Source organism: Chamaea fasciata, unplaced genomic scaffold, assembly GCF_029207755.1.
Source record: "Chamaea fasciata isolate MVZ Bird 193981 ecotype frontalis unplaced genomic scaffold, bChaFas1.0.hap1 SCAF_20, whole genome shotgun sequence".
Classification (NCBI taxonomy): Eukaryota; Metazoa; Chordata; class Aves; order Passeriformes; family Sylviidae; genus Chamaea; species Chamaea fasciata.
The window spans coordinates 10,134,952-10,151,156 of record NW_027094105.1 but is presented as its reverse complement, the minus strand read 5'-3'; the positions used below and the strand labels follow the sequence as shown (position 1 = coordinate 10,151,156).

Genomic DNA, 16,205 nt, shown 5'->3' with positions numbered 1-16,205 from the left:
TATTTACTTTTCTCTTTTAAACATCTACAGCTTCTCTGTAACCAGCTGAATCTCTGAAATCAGCTCCACTGATTTCTCTGTAATAATTAACACTAACTTTGAGCAGGGATATTCATTCTGCAATGATCACTAAGTCACTGGAAATGAGAGTTTGGAGGAGCTGTTGAAGGATTAAAGGCAAATTTCTTCAAACAAAATGCCGTTCTGAAGACTGCCCAATACTTCCAACCAAGTTTAAAAAAATCCACACTTCTGACATCCCAGTTTTCACAAATTCTTCAACTCCACCAGCCGGCTTCATCTTTTTTCCCTTCCATGTTCCTGTGGTTCAGCTGTGTTGGGGTGGCCCCAGCACAGCCCCAGGGCCGCGCACGTTTCGTAACAACCTGGCGAACCCTTTTCACAAAGCAGAAGGTGAAACGAAACAAATGCCGGAGGCGGGTGATGAGGGATGGAGACCCGGCGGGGCAGAGCTCTCTGCCTCCTGGCAGGCCTTGGAACACCCCCCTGCTGCCCTGAAACGCTCACCTGCACTTTCTTCAGTGCCACAGGTTTCCTGTCCAGGAGACAAGTTGCTTTGTAAACTTCGCTGAACTGGCCTCGTCCGATCTTTTTCTCAATCTGAAAATCTGCCAAGGTGCAGCGATACGGGTACGACGTTAAATGTCTCTGTCAAAGGAAAGGCAGTCAGGGACCCCAGGGTCAGAGCCCCTCGCGCTCCCACCGCTCGCGGGCACCTCAGATCGGAAAGGGGAGCGGCCCCACCGCGAGCGCGTTCGTTCCTCGCAGACGCAGCACCAGCGCAGGCTGGAGGAAGCCAAACGACTTCTTTAAGAAGGGAATTCAAGTCTTGCCTTCCGTGTAAGTAACTAATTAATCCCCAACTGCTCTCCCCGGTTGCACGGGCTCTCAGCAGCTCTGCCCGCCCTGTCAGCGGGGAGATGCCGACGGTGCAGCCCGGCAGTCCCAGGTAAACAGGCAGGCAGGCAGGGAGAGGCAGCCTAACGAGGAGCACGGGCTCCACGGACCGCCGGTGCTCCCCAGAGCCCTGCTGGTCTCCTCCGTAATTAGCGCGGCTGCCAAACAACGTTTAAAAAAGGAATTACGAAAATTAATTACTCAAAGTTAGCACACGTGCCAAGGAGAAGGTTTTCGAGTTTCAGCATCTCGAGCCGTTCCGGGCTTTGCATCGGAACGCACAAAAAGAGAAGCTCCCCGCGGAGGCCGGGGGTGGGCACGGGCTCCCCAGGGCCGAGGCATCGCCTGCGGCCCAACGGAGCAGCCGCACCCAGCACCCGTGTCCGGGAGGGCGGCAATCCACACCTCAAACGCAGGTGTTAAGGAATGCCCAGCTACCACGGCCACTTCCGAATGCAGCGGGAATCGAGATTCGAAAGGCAGGGAAAGCTTCCAGCCCAGCTATTTCCGAAGGCAAGCCCCACAGAAAGAGGAAGGTCATTTCTCCAAGTGCCTCCTTCAAGCAGCTCAGGGCAGGGCTCCCCGTAAGAACACTCCAGTCTCCCCTACACCTGGAACAAGTCACCAGCCATTAACTGCAATCAAAGTTTGGGTCAGCTCTCAGTGCTTGTGCCGTGCTTGGAATTCTGCTGCGTTCACAGAGAGAACGAAAACCAAACCAGAGTTAAAGTCTAAGGATTCATCTCTCCAAGTTTGGCAGTGTCCGCTATCCAGCGAGCTGGGAGCATCCTCTCGGTGAGGAGGGAACAGGTGTCCTACAGGTACCGGAAAAAGGCAGAAGGCTACAATTGCCTTGCCTCATTGTTTACGGACATCCTCCTCTAAGTCACTAAATGATCACCAGAGTAAGGCACGGCAGGATGAAAGGCGACAAACAAATACTCCAGTTACGCAGCCCCTGCAGCCTGCTCGGTTCAGACTGGGTGCAGCCTCTCCTGGCAGGGCTCTGGCACACAGAAGCACTCCCCAGTCCCCGCCACAGGGGACGGGAGCAGCGAGCTCACTGCAGGCAGCGTAGCGACACCAGCGCCCTGCACCAGGGGCCCATTTGCCTGCTCTCCACCAGCAACAGCTCTGCCTCCCAACTGTTTTACACACCGGCTGCTAAGAGAGTTCCTCGACCTGTACAGACAAACCACTTTCCCCAGACGAAACAAAACAAAGGTGTCAGCACACAGACCTGCAAAGCACTTTTTCCTAATTTAAAGACTGAAAGGAATCCCAGCATTTCCCTCACCATGTGCCTTCTGAGCAGTTCTGGAACAGTAAGAAAGTCTGAGCAGAAGCTTTTCTAACTTGGAGTTACTGCTCACAATAGGAGCAGCACTTCTATCAGCATTTTATGAGACAACTACTCCAAAACTTTTATTTTTCAGAAAGAAATCCACACTGAAATCAAGGACAGTTCCCACTTCCCTTTCCTAAACCGGTAAAGTGTGTGTTTACACCCTGAGTGCCTGAGCGTAAATTAATATTTCAAGGACGAGCCCAGAAATACCTCCCAACTTCTGAACTGGAAAAGATAAATAAACGTTGGGCAAGTGCGAGGGGAGCGTGCCCCTTTGCCATGCAGAGCCCTGAGCCCACGGCTGGACACCTCGGCTGATGTGTTCTGGCACTGCCAGGACTGCAGCTGCACATTTACATATGCAATGACCTAGATTTGCATGGGCCATCACAACCTATCAGACCTAATTAAAGTAACGGAGCTTCCAGAGAGGGCAGGAGATGTTTGATTACGGAACAAACCGGGAATCGTCCCCAGGTGAGCCCAAACTGGACCAGAAAGGTCTCTGCTCATCTCTTTCCCTTGCGTTTGAACTTCACCTTCTCTTTTGCCCGGCTGACCTGGAAGGAGAGACGGAAACTCTGCTGAGCACGGTTCTAAGGCCACCCAGAACACCTGGGAAATGCCTGTCTTCTCTTCTCCGAGGAACACTCCTCCGGTCTGGCCTTGCAGACATCTCACTTCAGGACTGCTGACATGGGCCACTCCATTATTTTTAAGTCCTTCCACACCAAACCACCACAATTGTTCAGAAAGCTGGCAAAGAACCGCTCCCCACTCATTCAAACAACCCGTGATTTCATTTCTGCGAACCTCAGAGATTCCACGTACAGATATAAATCATGTGCAGTAAGATATCACCATCATCTTCTAACTTGCCCACTAAAAATACATTTCCTCATTTTGAGGACAGGTTTAGGCTCAGGTTTCCTCAAGTGCAGTGAAATCAAGCCCCTGCCTCTGCAGATCAGGTGTCAAGGTCACCAATGGAGCTTGAATTAAAAGAAAAGCTAAATAAAAAGAAGAAAAGGGGAGGCAAAAAGCCAACCAAGCAAAAAGAATCCCAACCACTGGACAGTATGAAAACTGGGCTCTTTGCACATTTCTGTTCCCAGGGCAGCTGTAGGAAGGGCCCAGTGTGGGAAAAACTTGTTTGGAGACAAAGGCTGTTCTCTTCATGCACACAAGGAAGTCTCATTCTTCTCCTACTCCATGAGGAAAAAAAAAGCCAAAGATTAAAGTCAAAAAATTCCTCATGCAAATAAAAAACCCATTCATTTTTAAGAAGAAATGCAGAGCTTATTCCAAGAACAAGCCCTTCTGGACATCTCCTCTGGCACACACGTGCTCTGTGAGATGGAACCACTGGTGCCAGAGCACAAATCCCAAAGCTGGCAAAAAGCAGGCAAGGGCAGCCCTCGACACAGAACTGCGGGGAGAATTTTGCCAGGGCCTTTCTGGGCTCAAATTCTGACGAGTCACAAGATTGTCTGCAGAGCGGAATTGGTAAGGTTTCACAACTCTAAAAAATCCCCAAAGAAATGAAAGCTTCAGTAATCTTGTACACAGCAGAACAGAGGCACGAGGAACCCAAGAATGGGCTGGGAAAGGGGAAGGTGCACTGCTAATTGCACAATACAGAAACCCAGAGTGCTAATGGTAATTAATAATAAAGTCAGTTGCTTTACTGCTGATTGGCACGTGGAAAAGAGGCCCCAGTCAGCCCTGCACAAAGGGCTGCAGGCATTTAGAGTGTTTGTAATCAACCTAAAACCTGCTAAGATTAGTTAACCAACAGTTAAAAAGTCAGACAGTACAATCTTCAGATGCCAATAAAAGCAGCTTTCCTGTAGAGCCACAAAACCAAATATTCTTTAGAAGACTAAAAACACACTCGCCCAATTAATTTTCTGAAATCTCATTAAAAAATTTAGCCCGACTAAGTCATACACTTCTGACCTGAATTTTAATTATCTTTACGCTGGATATAAGGGGGTTTTTTCTGATATTTGCAATGCATCATTAATTTTAAAGGAACGGTTTCCTTGCTTCTGAAGTGCATACTTCATCTGAGTGACATTTACTGTAACTAATTTCACCTTTAAAAGACATCTGCAGTGGTGCTGGGGGAGCTGCAGCCCCTCCCGGAGAACGTGCACACATTAGGAGCAATGATTTACTATCAACATCAGTATCTCAAACCCTCCTAGTAAGCCCAATATTATACACCTGCCTCCCTGAAAAGAATTTTGCATACTTTGAGGCTGAAATTCCAGGGTGAATTTATGAGAACATATTAGAACAGATTGATTAAAGAAAGAACTTCTAAGCTTGCAAGAGATGAGGAAACTTGTAAAATATGGATTATCCTTCAAACAGGTAGCCAAGTCATTATTGAAGAATACATCAGGTTTTTCAATTTGAGCTTCAGAATTCGACTACACACTCATAAAATATCCTTCACCTGACCTGTTACCTGGAATTTAAAGTTTGCTGAAGAACTTGGCTTAAGTTTCAAAGTTTCAGCATCCCTGTCAGCATGACTGGGATCTATCCTGATACCCAGATAGTCTGTGCCCATCCGCACATCTGTACTGCGACACGACAAGGGAAGAGACAAAGAACAGCTTGGCAATAGTAGGACAAGGTGGCGTTCACAAAGAAATTAAAATCACCATAGAAATAATCTCTTAACAGCTCTGCTGCTAAGATGTGAGTATATAAAAGAGTTATTTAAAAGTGAGTTACTGTGTTTATTTAGTATGAAAACTAAGTGAAAAATTACAACTATATTTTTCTAACACTGATTTACTCCTTAATAATCTTTTACTGCTTTCTGCTATAAACACTAAGTAATCTGGAGACTTAAATAATTAACACCTTCACTCTGGAACATTACTAGAAAATGTTCTCCCTCTTGCTGATGAACTTCCTTGGGGTATTTCTGGGCAGGCAGGGGAGCCAAAAGCCAAAACTGTGATTTCATTGGACATTTTAAAAAAATGTTTGCATTACGGATAACTCCCAAGTATCCAGCATCACTCAAAGGTTTCATTGACTAAACTGCAACAGATAAAGACTGAAAGAACAGCCTGACACGCTTACTCATATCTGGCACTGATGAGTTATAAGGCAGAAACAACACCTCTGTCAGAACCGACAAAAAAAGCAGCTTTAGGAAGCAGCATAATTATAGGAAAAGCTTCTGGGAGAGGAGCACGTTGTTGCTGGTCTTCTGGAGGCTGGGACAGCAGCTTGCAATGAAAGGGCTGGAAGGAAGGGGAGCCCACCCCATACAAAGCTCCCTCCTCATCCAAGACTCTGAGAACTCACGTTCCGGTTTTTTCTGCTTAAATTTTCATCTCTGCCATCAATGACATTTCTCATAAGACCAGTTTGGTCTATCTTATCTTCCCAAACCTCCCTCCCTCCCACAAACTATTACACAGCATGTCTGCATTACTCAGATTTTCAGAAGAAAGAAAGGATGCCATTTCAGATTCCTCCAGGTAAAAAGTACCAGAGATCTGAAAAATTATATAAAAATATATTCCTAAAAAATGGAGAAACAGAAACGTGTCATCAGCAACCCTATCACGCCACCAGCGTAAGGCTTCTTAACACTACCTTTGTCATTTGCATTTCTTTCCAGTTCCTTGGTAGACTCTCTGTTTTTGTTATTCAGGTCTTTTTATGTTATTTTGACAGCAAAACCAAAGGAAGCCTTCCTGCAATTCTAATTCCAAATTAGATCATTGTCGGAGCAGTTAACTAGAGCCCTCCATGAACAGAACTTGGGTATTACCAGAGTGGAGGGGAGGTTTCACTGAACAATGACCACACAGCAAAATGAGCCCACTCAGCATCAGCATCACAGCAGAACACAGATTATTAGCTACTAATTACACTTAACTATGTCATTACAAATTCTAACATGTGCTCCAAGATGCCATGAATGTATCTGCTGCACAGGAACACTTCCTAATCTTGTTCATGAAATAATTACAGGGGCACTATCCTGCCAAATGAGGCAGTAATTAACCCTAATTGCTCAAAATGCAACTGGCTAATTCTAGGAGATTAATCAAGGGGATTCAATTATTATTAAATGACTTAATATGACAAATTGCTACATTAGGAGAGGGGGCTTTGCTCCACACCATGCCACTTTCCCAGCAGAGCGTTCAGTGTGTGCAGAGAACTCCCCCTGAGCAGAGCCTGTGCTGGGCACTGCCAGAGCTTTCCCCAGGCCAGCCTGTGGCTCAGGGAGCCTGGATCACCTCTGGATCTGCCACCCAGCTGGGAACAGCCACGGAGCACCCCCAGCCCTCCCCACGGCCACAACTCCCTTCTTTCCGACACCTTTCCATGGAGCTTTCGGTTCATTCCTTAAAACGCCACGGGGGCAAAACGGAATCGCTCTGATCAACAGAAAACAGGCTGAAAAGGCAAGCAGGCAGAATTCACAAAATCCAAGTTTTCATGATTACACAGACTGGGTTAATCCTGGTTTTAGCCCCCCTCTGCAGAAAGGCAGGAAGAGAGAGGAGCTTTGTTACAGTATGGACAAAATACATTGCAGGATGAGTTCCAGAGACTCACGGGGAGCCTACAGTTCCATGTAGCATGAGCTTTTTCTTTTATTTGGTAATTACTTCTTCAGCACTTACTATGAAAGTGTAAAAGGTGATAAAATACATTTATTCACTTACACAATCATCTCTTTTACTTTGGCCTTTTCTTCAAAGAATCAAAGACAAGAGAAAGCCAACTCAGTATGTTTTTATATGATGATTCAAAACCACTTGCTTTAAGCAAAATTCAAACTATTTCCTTTTTCTCTTATTATAACCAGAAAGCGGGTTCAGGAAACTCTGGCTGGCTGGCAGAACCCCGAGCTGGATATTCCCTAAAACTGCAATAACTGCACTAGGAACAAAAGGAGAGGGGCAAATGCTAAGAAACCAGGAGACCTTTCCAGAATGAAGGTAAGAAAAGACAAGAGGGAGATGGGTCAGAGACACGTGCACTTACCTGAGGATCATGCTGGAATTCCTGCCCTGGCAGCTTGCACAGAGGGTTGTTCTGGTCCCCTAGGTGATGAGGATGGTTGTGCTGCCCTTCCATGGTATCATACCAGACTCTGGCCCTCGGTTCTGCTGGGGAAAGCAAAGGGCAGAGGTTGGTGTCGGCGCCCGGCCGGCGGGGCAGAGGGGCCCACGGCAGCTCCGGGGCCAGGCTCCGGCCCCAGCACACAGTGAGAGCAGGCACAGAACGGCCGCAGTAAACGCACCGCGGCCCTTCCGCACACGGGCCATACACAGGCTTCGGCTGTCCCTCACACCATGCCCGTCCCGGGCACTCGCTGAAGCCGAATGGTGACGGGGAAGATCTACTGGCCAACACAAGCATTTGCAGAAACTTACTTCAAGAGTTTTGGCAAGTATTCACTCAGCGAAAGAAAACAACCTGACCTCATTAGTGTATTAATAGTGCGTGCCTGGCACTCGGGCAACGACTAAGTCTTAATTTAAAATACAAAGGTATTTTAAATATTTGTGGGAGCGGGGGAGAAAATATGACGCAGAAGAATTTCTGCAGCAAGCAGTGCTCAATTCTTTTAGCAGTTGTCTGTGAAATGAACCCGTAGCTGTGGCAGCTCTTTCCCAACACCGGGGCCAGGAGCAATGCCCCGGGTGAGGGAGCAGCAGGGCCGGGCAGTTCCCAGCCCGGGAGCGCCGAGCAGGGGCAGGATCTGCACTCAGACACTGCTGGCTTGAAGCGCTACAGCTGGAAGCAGAGGAAGGAGTAAGAACCAAGTGGCAGCTCTGGAAAGGGAGCCAGCAGAGCTCCCATGGCAGCAGGGAGCCCGCTGACACCTCGGGACGGGCTGTCAGCTCGGCTATTCCCGGCACGGGCAGGGAGAGGGAAGGGGAAGCCACAGGAAGGGGCTTCACAGAGGATCTGCCAACAGCAGCCGACAGCAACAGGCCCCGCACTCCTTTAGAAAAGGTACAAGCTACACTCTTAACACTGGCCCGCTTCTACTTGACCTTGTCCTAGCTCCGCACTTCTGCTGTTATTCCTGCTTCCAAATGTCCTACAAGGCTCTGCAGTATCACACACTTTCACACTGAGTCTTGGCTGTGACTGTAAATTAAAACCTCTTGAAATTGCATCACGTATCTTTCCAGAAAGTGAATAAAGGAGCAGGATCATCATCACCATCGTGGGGAAGATGACCACAGCCCACGTGGGGTGAACAGCTCCCTCTCCCACAGGACTGACACCTTGAGCCGTAGTTACTGCCCCGTGCAGTGGCACTCACAGTAACCTGGAGTCTTTCCAAATACGGGGAACACAGAAACGCTCTTGTGCAGTCAGCTCCCCTGCCACATCCCCAGCAGCAATTCCTCCCTGGGTACCCGAGTGTCCTTACACCTCATCTCTTGCACCGAATCAGGAGAGCAAAACACAGAATCCCATCAAACTGCTGATACCTTGCAGGTACCTGACAGGTGGGATTCTCAGGGCAGAACAGCCCAGGGCACTCGGTAGCAAAGGCCAGGATCATTAGTTACGAGACACTCATTAAGGAGCAGAACCTCATCAGCATCCTGGCATTCAGTCCCAGCCGCCCTGGTGCCCCGGGTGCTCCTCTGAAGCAGCTGTGACCAGTCTGATCGGGTATCACCATGTGTCTCGGGATGCCTCCAACTCAACTGCAGGCCAAATTATTTGCTCCCAGATGTATAATCAACATGACAGGCCCGTGCACCTCTTGAGCAGGCAGCAAAGCAGCAGCTTGTGTTCAGTGTTACAACCGTTTTCTGTAGCAGCACTTTTCACCTTCCTGCAAGACACACCAGCTGCTGCGTGTGCCCCGCGCTGCTGCTGCCCACCACACACACATTTATCCACACACAGAGATGTAACTGAGTGCAAAACCAGTCAAGCTCACGGCTTCACCTACTGCAGAAATGTCCATCTTCGAGCGCACACAGGGAGCTGTCAGGGCCCGAAATGCAGCAGTGCCCACGCAGCAGGCCCCGGCCCGCTGCGATATCCGCAGGGGCGCACTGCCCTGGGAGCCACCGGGCTGCTCACGGCAGGCTCCCCAAAGGCTGCAGCAGTGCAAGCCGCTCCACGGAACAGACACACCCGCATCAGCACCGCTTTCTTCCTCTCTACTGCCCAGTAATATTCTTCCTCTTCCTTGCCCATAAAATCAATCAGCCAGGATACTCTACGAGATTGCCGATATATTTAAATGATGATCTGGGCTCGTGATTACATTATCGCTGTGGTTCGGGGTATGTGCTCTGGGGAAGGCAGCCCAGTCCTAGGAGAGTATTTTTTCCGAGTGACTTCTACTGTCCATTACTTTACGCCACTTCTGTCACAGCTATGATGTCTGGTAGGAATAGTTCACAACAGAAATATCTTTGTCGTTAGTATTCTCATTGCAATTTACTCAGATCAACCTTTAAATCTCATCCATCATACTGAAGAGCTTTGGCAAAGCGAGCACAGTAATATATGCTTCCATGCAAAACCTAATTACAGGCTAGGTTAAAAAGCCTACCCTGTTCCTTCTGCAGTGCAAGGTGACAGGAAATCCTGAGCATCCCTTGGTTTCTCACTCTCCCTTTTTGCTGGTGAAGTGCGTAACCCGTTCATTACAGCAGACTGATTCTGTCTGGCACATGACAAACTTACTTGAACCTAACAATTAAACTTCTGACAGCGTTTCCAAAAGCAGAGAGTATTTACTGTAAATGCCTGACAATTTTTTTCCTCTCTGCTCATCTCTCTCAACAGTCACCTTATGATGACTGGAAATTACCATAAGCAAATAGCAGCCTAACATCCAAAAAACCCCTCATGTTAATGTGAAATACACACCTGCCAACACTGAAAAAACGATGAATATGAATGTTCAAGGGAACAACACGAGGAACAGCACTGAAACGCTGGAGGAGAGAACACTGCAAGAGCACAGCTAGAGAATGCGATCCAGTGAAAACCCGCCCAGCAAGAGCTGCCTGTGGAGGGTGGTGGTCATGGCACGGCCACCCCTGCCCCGTGAGAGGGACTGGGGCCTCCCTCACCAACAGCTCTGGCTGCACTGAGGGAACTCAAACAAAAACTGTTACACAGAGTCCAGTCAATCACCCAGAAACAGCTTCTGAACTTCAGGCCTAGCACGGCGATGAAGCTGCATCTACAGACCGACACGCACGAACACGAGCCTGTGAGTTACCTGCAGTTTATAACCCCTGGAAAGGATGAGGGCGTCTGAAACAAACCGACCACTGAAGAGAAGAGCAGGGCTTCAGTCACACCCCGCATTTCAGAGTGCTGGATTTGCCCTGAGAGCAGGGCAGACGGGTTTCTGCTAGGACTCTGTGCAAAGCAGATTTTAACAGCCGGTAAGGGATGGGCTCCTCAAAGACCCCAGATCCACTAACTGAGAATGTTTGAGTGAAATGGCTGAAAAGCCCTGGAGCTTTTTCATACCATGTCAACAAGTGATACTCATTAGACAAATGCTGTGACAGACACCATAATTCACTGTTCCATACCTAGGAGCAAAATGACATTAAGACAACTATTTAAAGCTGTGCAGAGTCATCTCTCCGTGGATGTCAATAAAACTAATGCTTCCTGCCAATAATTAAGTGTACGAAACATCCCACTCTGTTTCCATTCACTACCTACACCCAGCTCAGGTCCACATTCCCATTCTAAGCAAGGACTATAACTTCAGACACTCTGTCTCCTAGTTTGGGGGAAAGTCTAGCACAATGGCTTGCAAACAGCAAGGTCAGGCACAGTGTGCTTGGCTGGATCACTGGGTTTGAGAATCGTATTAGCCACCTGAGGTAATACAACACTGGTGAGAGAACATTTCAAGTGCCCATCTCTCACCAGGTAGGCAGGGAGTTTAATTTTAGCTTCAAGTTTGAAAAGTTTTAACTGAGTTAAGGCTTGGGTTTTGTTTGGTTGGTTGGTTTTTCACTGTGCTGAAGTACCAGCTCCCTAGAACTCGGTCCTAAACCAAAAAACATAATTGCCTAAGTCTCCCGGACACATTTCAGATGCTCTGCAGATCCACCCATTCCAAGGGATGGTTTCACAGGGCTCCTATCAAACAGCTCCAGGATCAGTGCCAAGAGCACTTGGGGATTTACAGTTCAAGGTAAATGTTCCTTTTCACCAGCTTATCTGGACTATTCCTACCCCTTCTTTCACCGCACTCAATTTCCTACCGAACACCACAGGTAAATATTTACGTGTGATGTTCCTGTAGGATGTAAACATCCAATACATATTCCCATCCAGAAGGGAGGACGGAGAGCAGTCAGCAGCGTTTAAAGGGACAACACTTCCTCTGAAGAGAGCTGATCCTGTGACCACGGTGCAGCAACAGCAGGTTGCATTCTTCCTCCGCCAGTTCTCACTTAGGCGTGTTCCAGATAAAGTAACGAGCCAACCTTCATTTATATTCACGCAGTTGCAGTTCTGAGCCCTCCAGAAAATCCACTCTATTCATTTTTCTCACCTTTGAACCACTAGAGCCACATCTCTCAGGCCACCGCCGCTGCTAACGAAACACATGTCAAAAATAAACACGTACCAAATCTACCTGGAATTTTACTGTATTGCTTACCAAGCATGCAACAACATGCTCACGTTTTAATTTATAACGCAATAAAGCTTTCAAACACGGAGCCAAATTATTTAAGAACACTTCTGTTATCCTTCTTGGAATTCATTCATTTCTGATGAAGGGAAGATTAAATATAGGCTGGAAATATATTCATAACATAAATGTTCACAGAAACTGCCAGACATTTTCACATCATTAAATGCTAAGTGAAATGAGTCCCATCTCACGGAGGCACGGAACACACGCTGTCTGTCCCAGCACTGCCACCTCCGTTCCAGGCCGCCTCCTGGCACAGGAGGGAGTGATTCCACTGCTCCCCCAGCCAGGTGACGGTGACAGCTGAAATACAGCTCCACTCTCCGGCAACACCTCAAGAGCCCTTGTCAACACCAGGAGCCAGAACTCAAGCGCTTGTGCAGATGGATTGTTCTGAGGCTGTGGTGGAAGCCCTCAATCTAAACCCTCCCCAAAAATAAGTTTCTGCCAGACACAACGAAGAATCCAAACTGCTTCCACAGCTGGTTGCTATCAGACACCTTGAGTATCATCCCTCCCATCCCACACACAGCACAAGTGAACAGACCATCTTAAGCCACTAAGACAAAACCAGAACTAAGACCTAAAGTACAAAAAAAGAAAAAAAATTGAATCAGCTCTGCTGCTACAGCCCCAAACCCTGAGTGTGGGATCCATTCAGCCCTGCCCGTCCTCAGAAAGTTTAACAAACATACAACTTTGAATCTTAACAAAGTTTTCTATGAATCTTTATGAACGTATGATTGGAAACACCACCACTTAGCACTTCTAAATATCTTTTAATTGGAACACTTCCGAGCACTCAAGCACTATTAAGCAAACGCACAAAAATACTTCTGAAATAGTGCTGCAATTTCTGAAATGTCTGAGAAAGGTAGATCAAAGTAGGAGAGCAAGCCCATGTCAGACGGGCTCCAAATCCACAAAACCTGCTGGAACCAGCTCTGCTCCTGCAGCTTCTCTCGACAGCCGTGCTCCTGGCTATTAAAGACTCAAACTGCGTCCCAAAGCCAGGGAAAAGGAACGCAGGAAAACACAGATATACGTTCCCCCCAACTTCAAAACATCAGAACAACAGCTTGAAGTATTTACATCTCCCATAATCAGAAGGAGAAGGAAATGATGCTGAGAATTGTGCAGCCCTGCCAATCCAAAGATTCATGTGATTCAAATCCAAAAGCAACTTCAAAGCCACCTCATAAAACTCTACCCAAAATGTGCAGGCAGCCAGATGTTGGCATCGCAGGAAGGGCTTTCACAGCATCTGGATCCTGCAAGCAACAGCCAAACGGAAGCAGAAACTCTTCTCCGCGTAAAAATATTTAACGTCTCTCTGCTTACAAAAACAGCTACGCTAGAAACATCATTTGGGGTTTTTCCGCCCCAAAATAGCTTAGGCCATGTCAGACTGTCTTACCAATATCGCTACTAAATAAAAGCCAGCTTCCCTGCACGTTCCTGAGGACCTGGAACCAATGGCACAAGTTTTCCAACAATTAATGCAGCTCTTTAGTTCCTATCCCCACTTCTGTACCCCTGCATGCAGCACACCTCCATCTCCCTTCCCACACGGGCAGCTGTCCTTAAAGAACAAGACTCATCCACCGGTACCCTGCAGATCAAGGCCACAGGGTAAAACAAAGAAGATCTGTTCTTGACAGTGTCTGCAGAGCTACTTTTATTACTTATTTTGATGACAGACAGGGTTAATGAAGTTCTTGCAGAGAACTCTCCCTTTCCTGGGCTAAATGCCCAAATTCTTTCAGGATTCACAAGACTTGTCTATTTAAATTTGGTCCAATTTTTTTTTTTTCCCTACAGAAAGGCCTGCACAGAATGTTCTGAAGACAAGCTGGGAATTAACCTTTCAAGAAAATTACAACTAAATGTGCAAGCTCTGTATAAGAGACAAATCACATTTCACACTGTATTCTGCCCTCTGCAACAATCTTCTACTGCTCTAATAAGCCTCAGTGTTGAAGCATAAACTCAGAAGTATCAGATCACTAAAAACCATGAGCTTACTCATGGAAACAAGAGTCCTGCCCACCCTGCATTTCTTTCCCACCCTCCCCAATGCTGACACCTTACTAATACCTGTGAATAACACACTACTACTCATCAAAAGACATTTTTCAAGTCCGGCAAAATCCAGGTGCAGCTATGCCTGACCAGGGAAGTTGGAAGCCACGTGGCAAAGCACGTGCAAAAGCAGAACAGTCCCTCTTCCTGCATTAGTGATGAAGAAGAAAAGCTAAAATAAGACATTCCAGTCACTTCCAAGTGCAAACCAGGGGCGCTAAAAGAAATCCCAATAAGTCAGCCACAGAGTAAGTTATTGCATACCTTAATATACAAAGAACTAAGTGCAAACACAGGTAGAGAACCATCCCCAACACTGTTTACTCTTGGATGCTAAAGTTCTTACATCTGACATAATGTTATAAATTGAGTAATTGACCCACAAGGAAGTAAAGAGCTCAAGAGAGTTAAAAATTACCCTATAAATACCATAAAGATTAACAGGTTTGTAATACCCACCCAAGAAGCGCTTACTCTAAGTAGAATGATTATGAACACACGGCAAGAATATTTACTCCGTGGCCCTGAGTTCAGTATATACAGACTGCACAAAGGCAGCACTGCTTCTTAGTACGGTGACAGCTGAGAGTCCCTCCTTAGGATCCCCAGCTGATTAAAGGGTGGCACGCAGACACTGGCTTGGGACTTACTTGCTTCCTTAAAATACAGTCATGTATTTTGAAAACCTTTTAAATGTTCCTCAGGGAGTTTTGGTACAGTTTAGTATTTTTGAGACTCTCATTTTTTTTTTTACAGCTCTGACAGAAGAGCTAATGAAACACCAGAAGTACAAAGAATGTAGCAGAATCTCCACGAAAAAGGAATTTTTGTGTTTATGTTTGATATCTATATACCCTGAGACTTTACTCTTGAGGGAAAGAAACTTTAAAACACTTTCAGCTTTTCTCCCCATCTCCTCACTGCGGTGACAGAGATTTGCCCCAAGAACCAGAGCCCACCACAAACCCTCCAAGAGAGGCTTCACGTTCAGAGTGTTCCTATGCAGCAAACAAAACGTCCCGGCAAAGAGAAAACCCACCCCTTTCCAGGATGGCAGCAACAAGCGCCCACAAGGTTAAGAACAGGACAAGACACTTCAACTGGAATTCCTGAAAGGATTGTAGTGAATGCACTGCGAAGCCGTCCTCCACCCTGCAGGTCGGCATTCCCCGGTTACTGCACCATCTGCAGCGATTTTCCTCTCCAGCTCCACAGTTTAAAAATCACCACGGTAAGGAAAAGGTTACTCTCCCGAGTCAAAGGGGACAGTCGGCTCCAAGGAAAGAGGAAAAATTGGAACTTACATCCTCCTGGACCACTGGAGGCAGGAGACAGCGGCGATGCGGGAAGTGAGCTCCCCGAGCAGGGTGGAACAGCTCAGGCTGTGCCAGCCCAGCTCTCAGGGGCAGCAGTCCCGACTACCCAGCACGGGGGTCTTGTGTCAGCAGGGACTGGAAACGCCACTCCATGCACACCATGAGCTTTCACCGGGCCGGTGGATACCTCCCACCTCACAGCAAGTGGGCTTCCCAAAGACACGACGACAAACGTATCTGGAGAACAGGATCTGTCACTGAGCTCCGCGAAATGAAAGACTTGCAAATCCTCCCCAGGGTGTGGAGCAACACCTGCTCTGTCAGCAGGCTGAGCTGGGACGGGGTCACAGCCCTTATCAGCGTGGTTTTTGGTCCCTGTAATACCACCCACGCGTGAGGAGATGGTGATTCATTTGGAGACAGCGCGTGGAGGAGCAGGATGGCGACGGCCTCCCCCGAAGGGACAACACAACGGGGCCCGGGGAGTCCCACCACATCAAACACCGAAGGGTGTTCGGGCCCAACGGTGGGAGGATGCACTGAAAAAAGTCACTGCAACCTCCCCTGGAAGGTCCCTCAGGTCTGCTGGCACGGCTGCCCTGCCCGCTGGGGACACTCCGACAGCCACTCATTTTGGAAAGAGCTGTGCAGTGCAAAACGTTATCGCCCTGCTCAGAGGGGAATCTCTGCCCTTTTCTCCAGCACTGCCACGCTCGGGTTTATCACCCTTGGCTCCTCCAGCTCGGCTGGTTTGGGAGAGGTTTGAGTTCACACACTCGCACACGTCCCCCTGCCACCGGCAGTGGCCCCTGCCCGCTCAGAGGGGTCACTT

The 16,205-nt window shown here is 47.8% G+C and overlaps 1 protein-coding gene across 4 annotated transcripts in view; it reads right to left on the bottom strand.

Annotated features, from left to right (window-relative positions):
• Positions 1-16,205, bottom strand: part of NEK6 (NIMA related kinase 6) — a 54,229-nt gene that overhangs the window by 18,828 nt on the left and 19,196 nt on the right. For 3 of the 4 annotated variants that reach the window (XM_066201305.1, XM_066201303.1, XM_066201304.1), the window contains exons 2-3: positions 7,301-7,422; positions 529-669 (exon numbers count right to left, since the gene is read on the bottom strand). In XM_066201305.1, the coding sequence (XP_066057402.1) occupies positions 529-669; positions 7,301-7,393 (234 nt within the window). In that variant the 5' untranslated portion in view covers positions 7,394-7,422. Of the gene's footprint in view, positions 1-528; positions 670-7,300; positions 7,426-16,205 lie in introns of all 4 variants that reach the window. The other variant, XM_066201301.1, reaches the window with a different exon arrangement.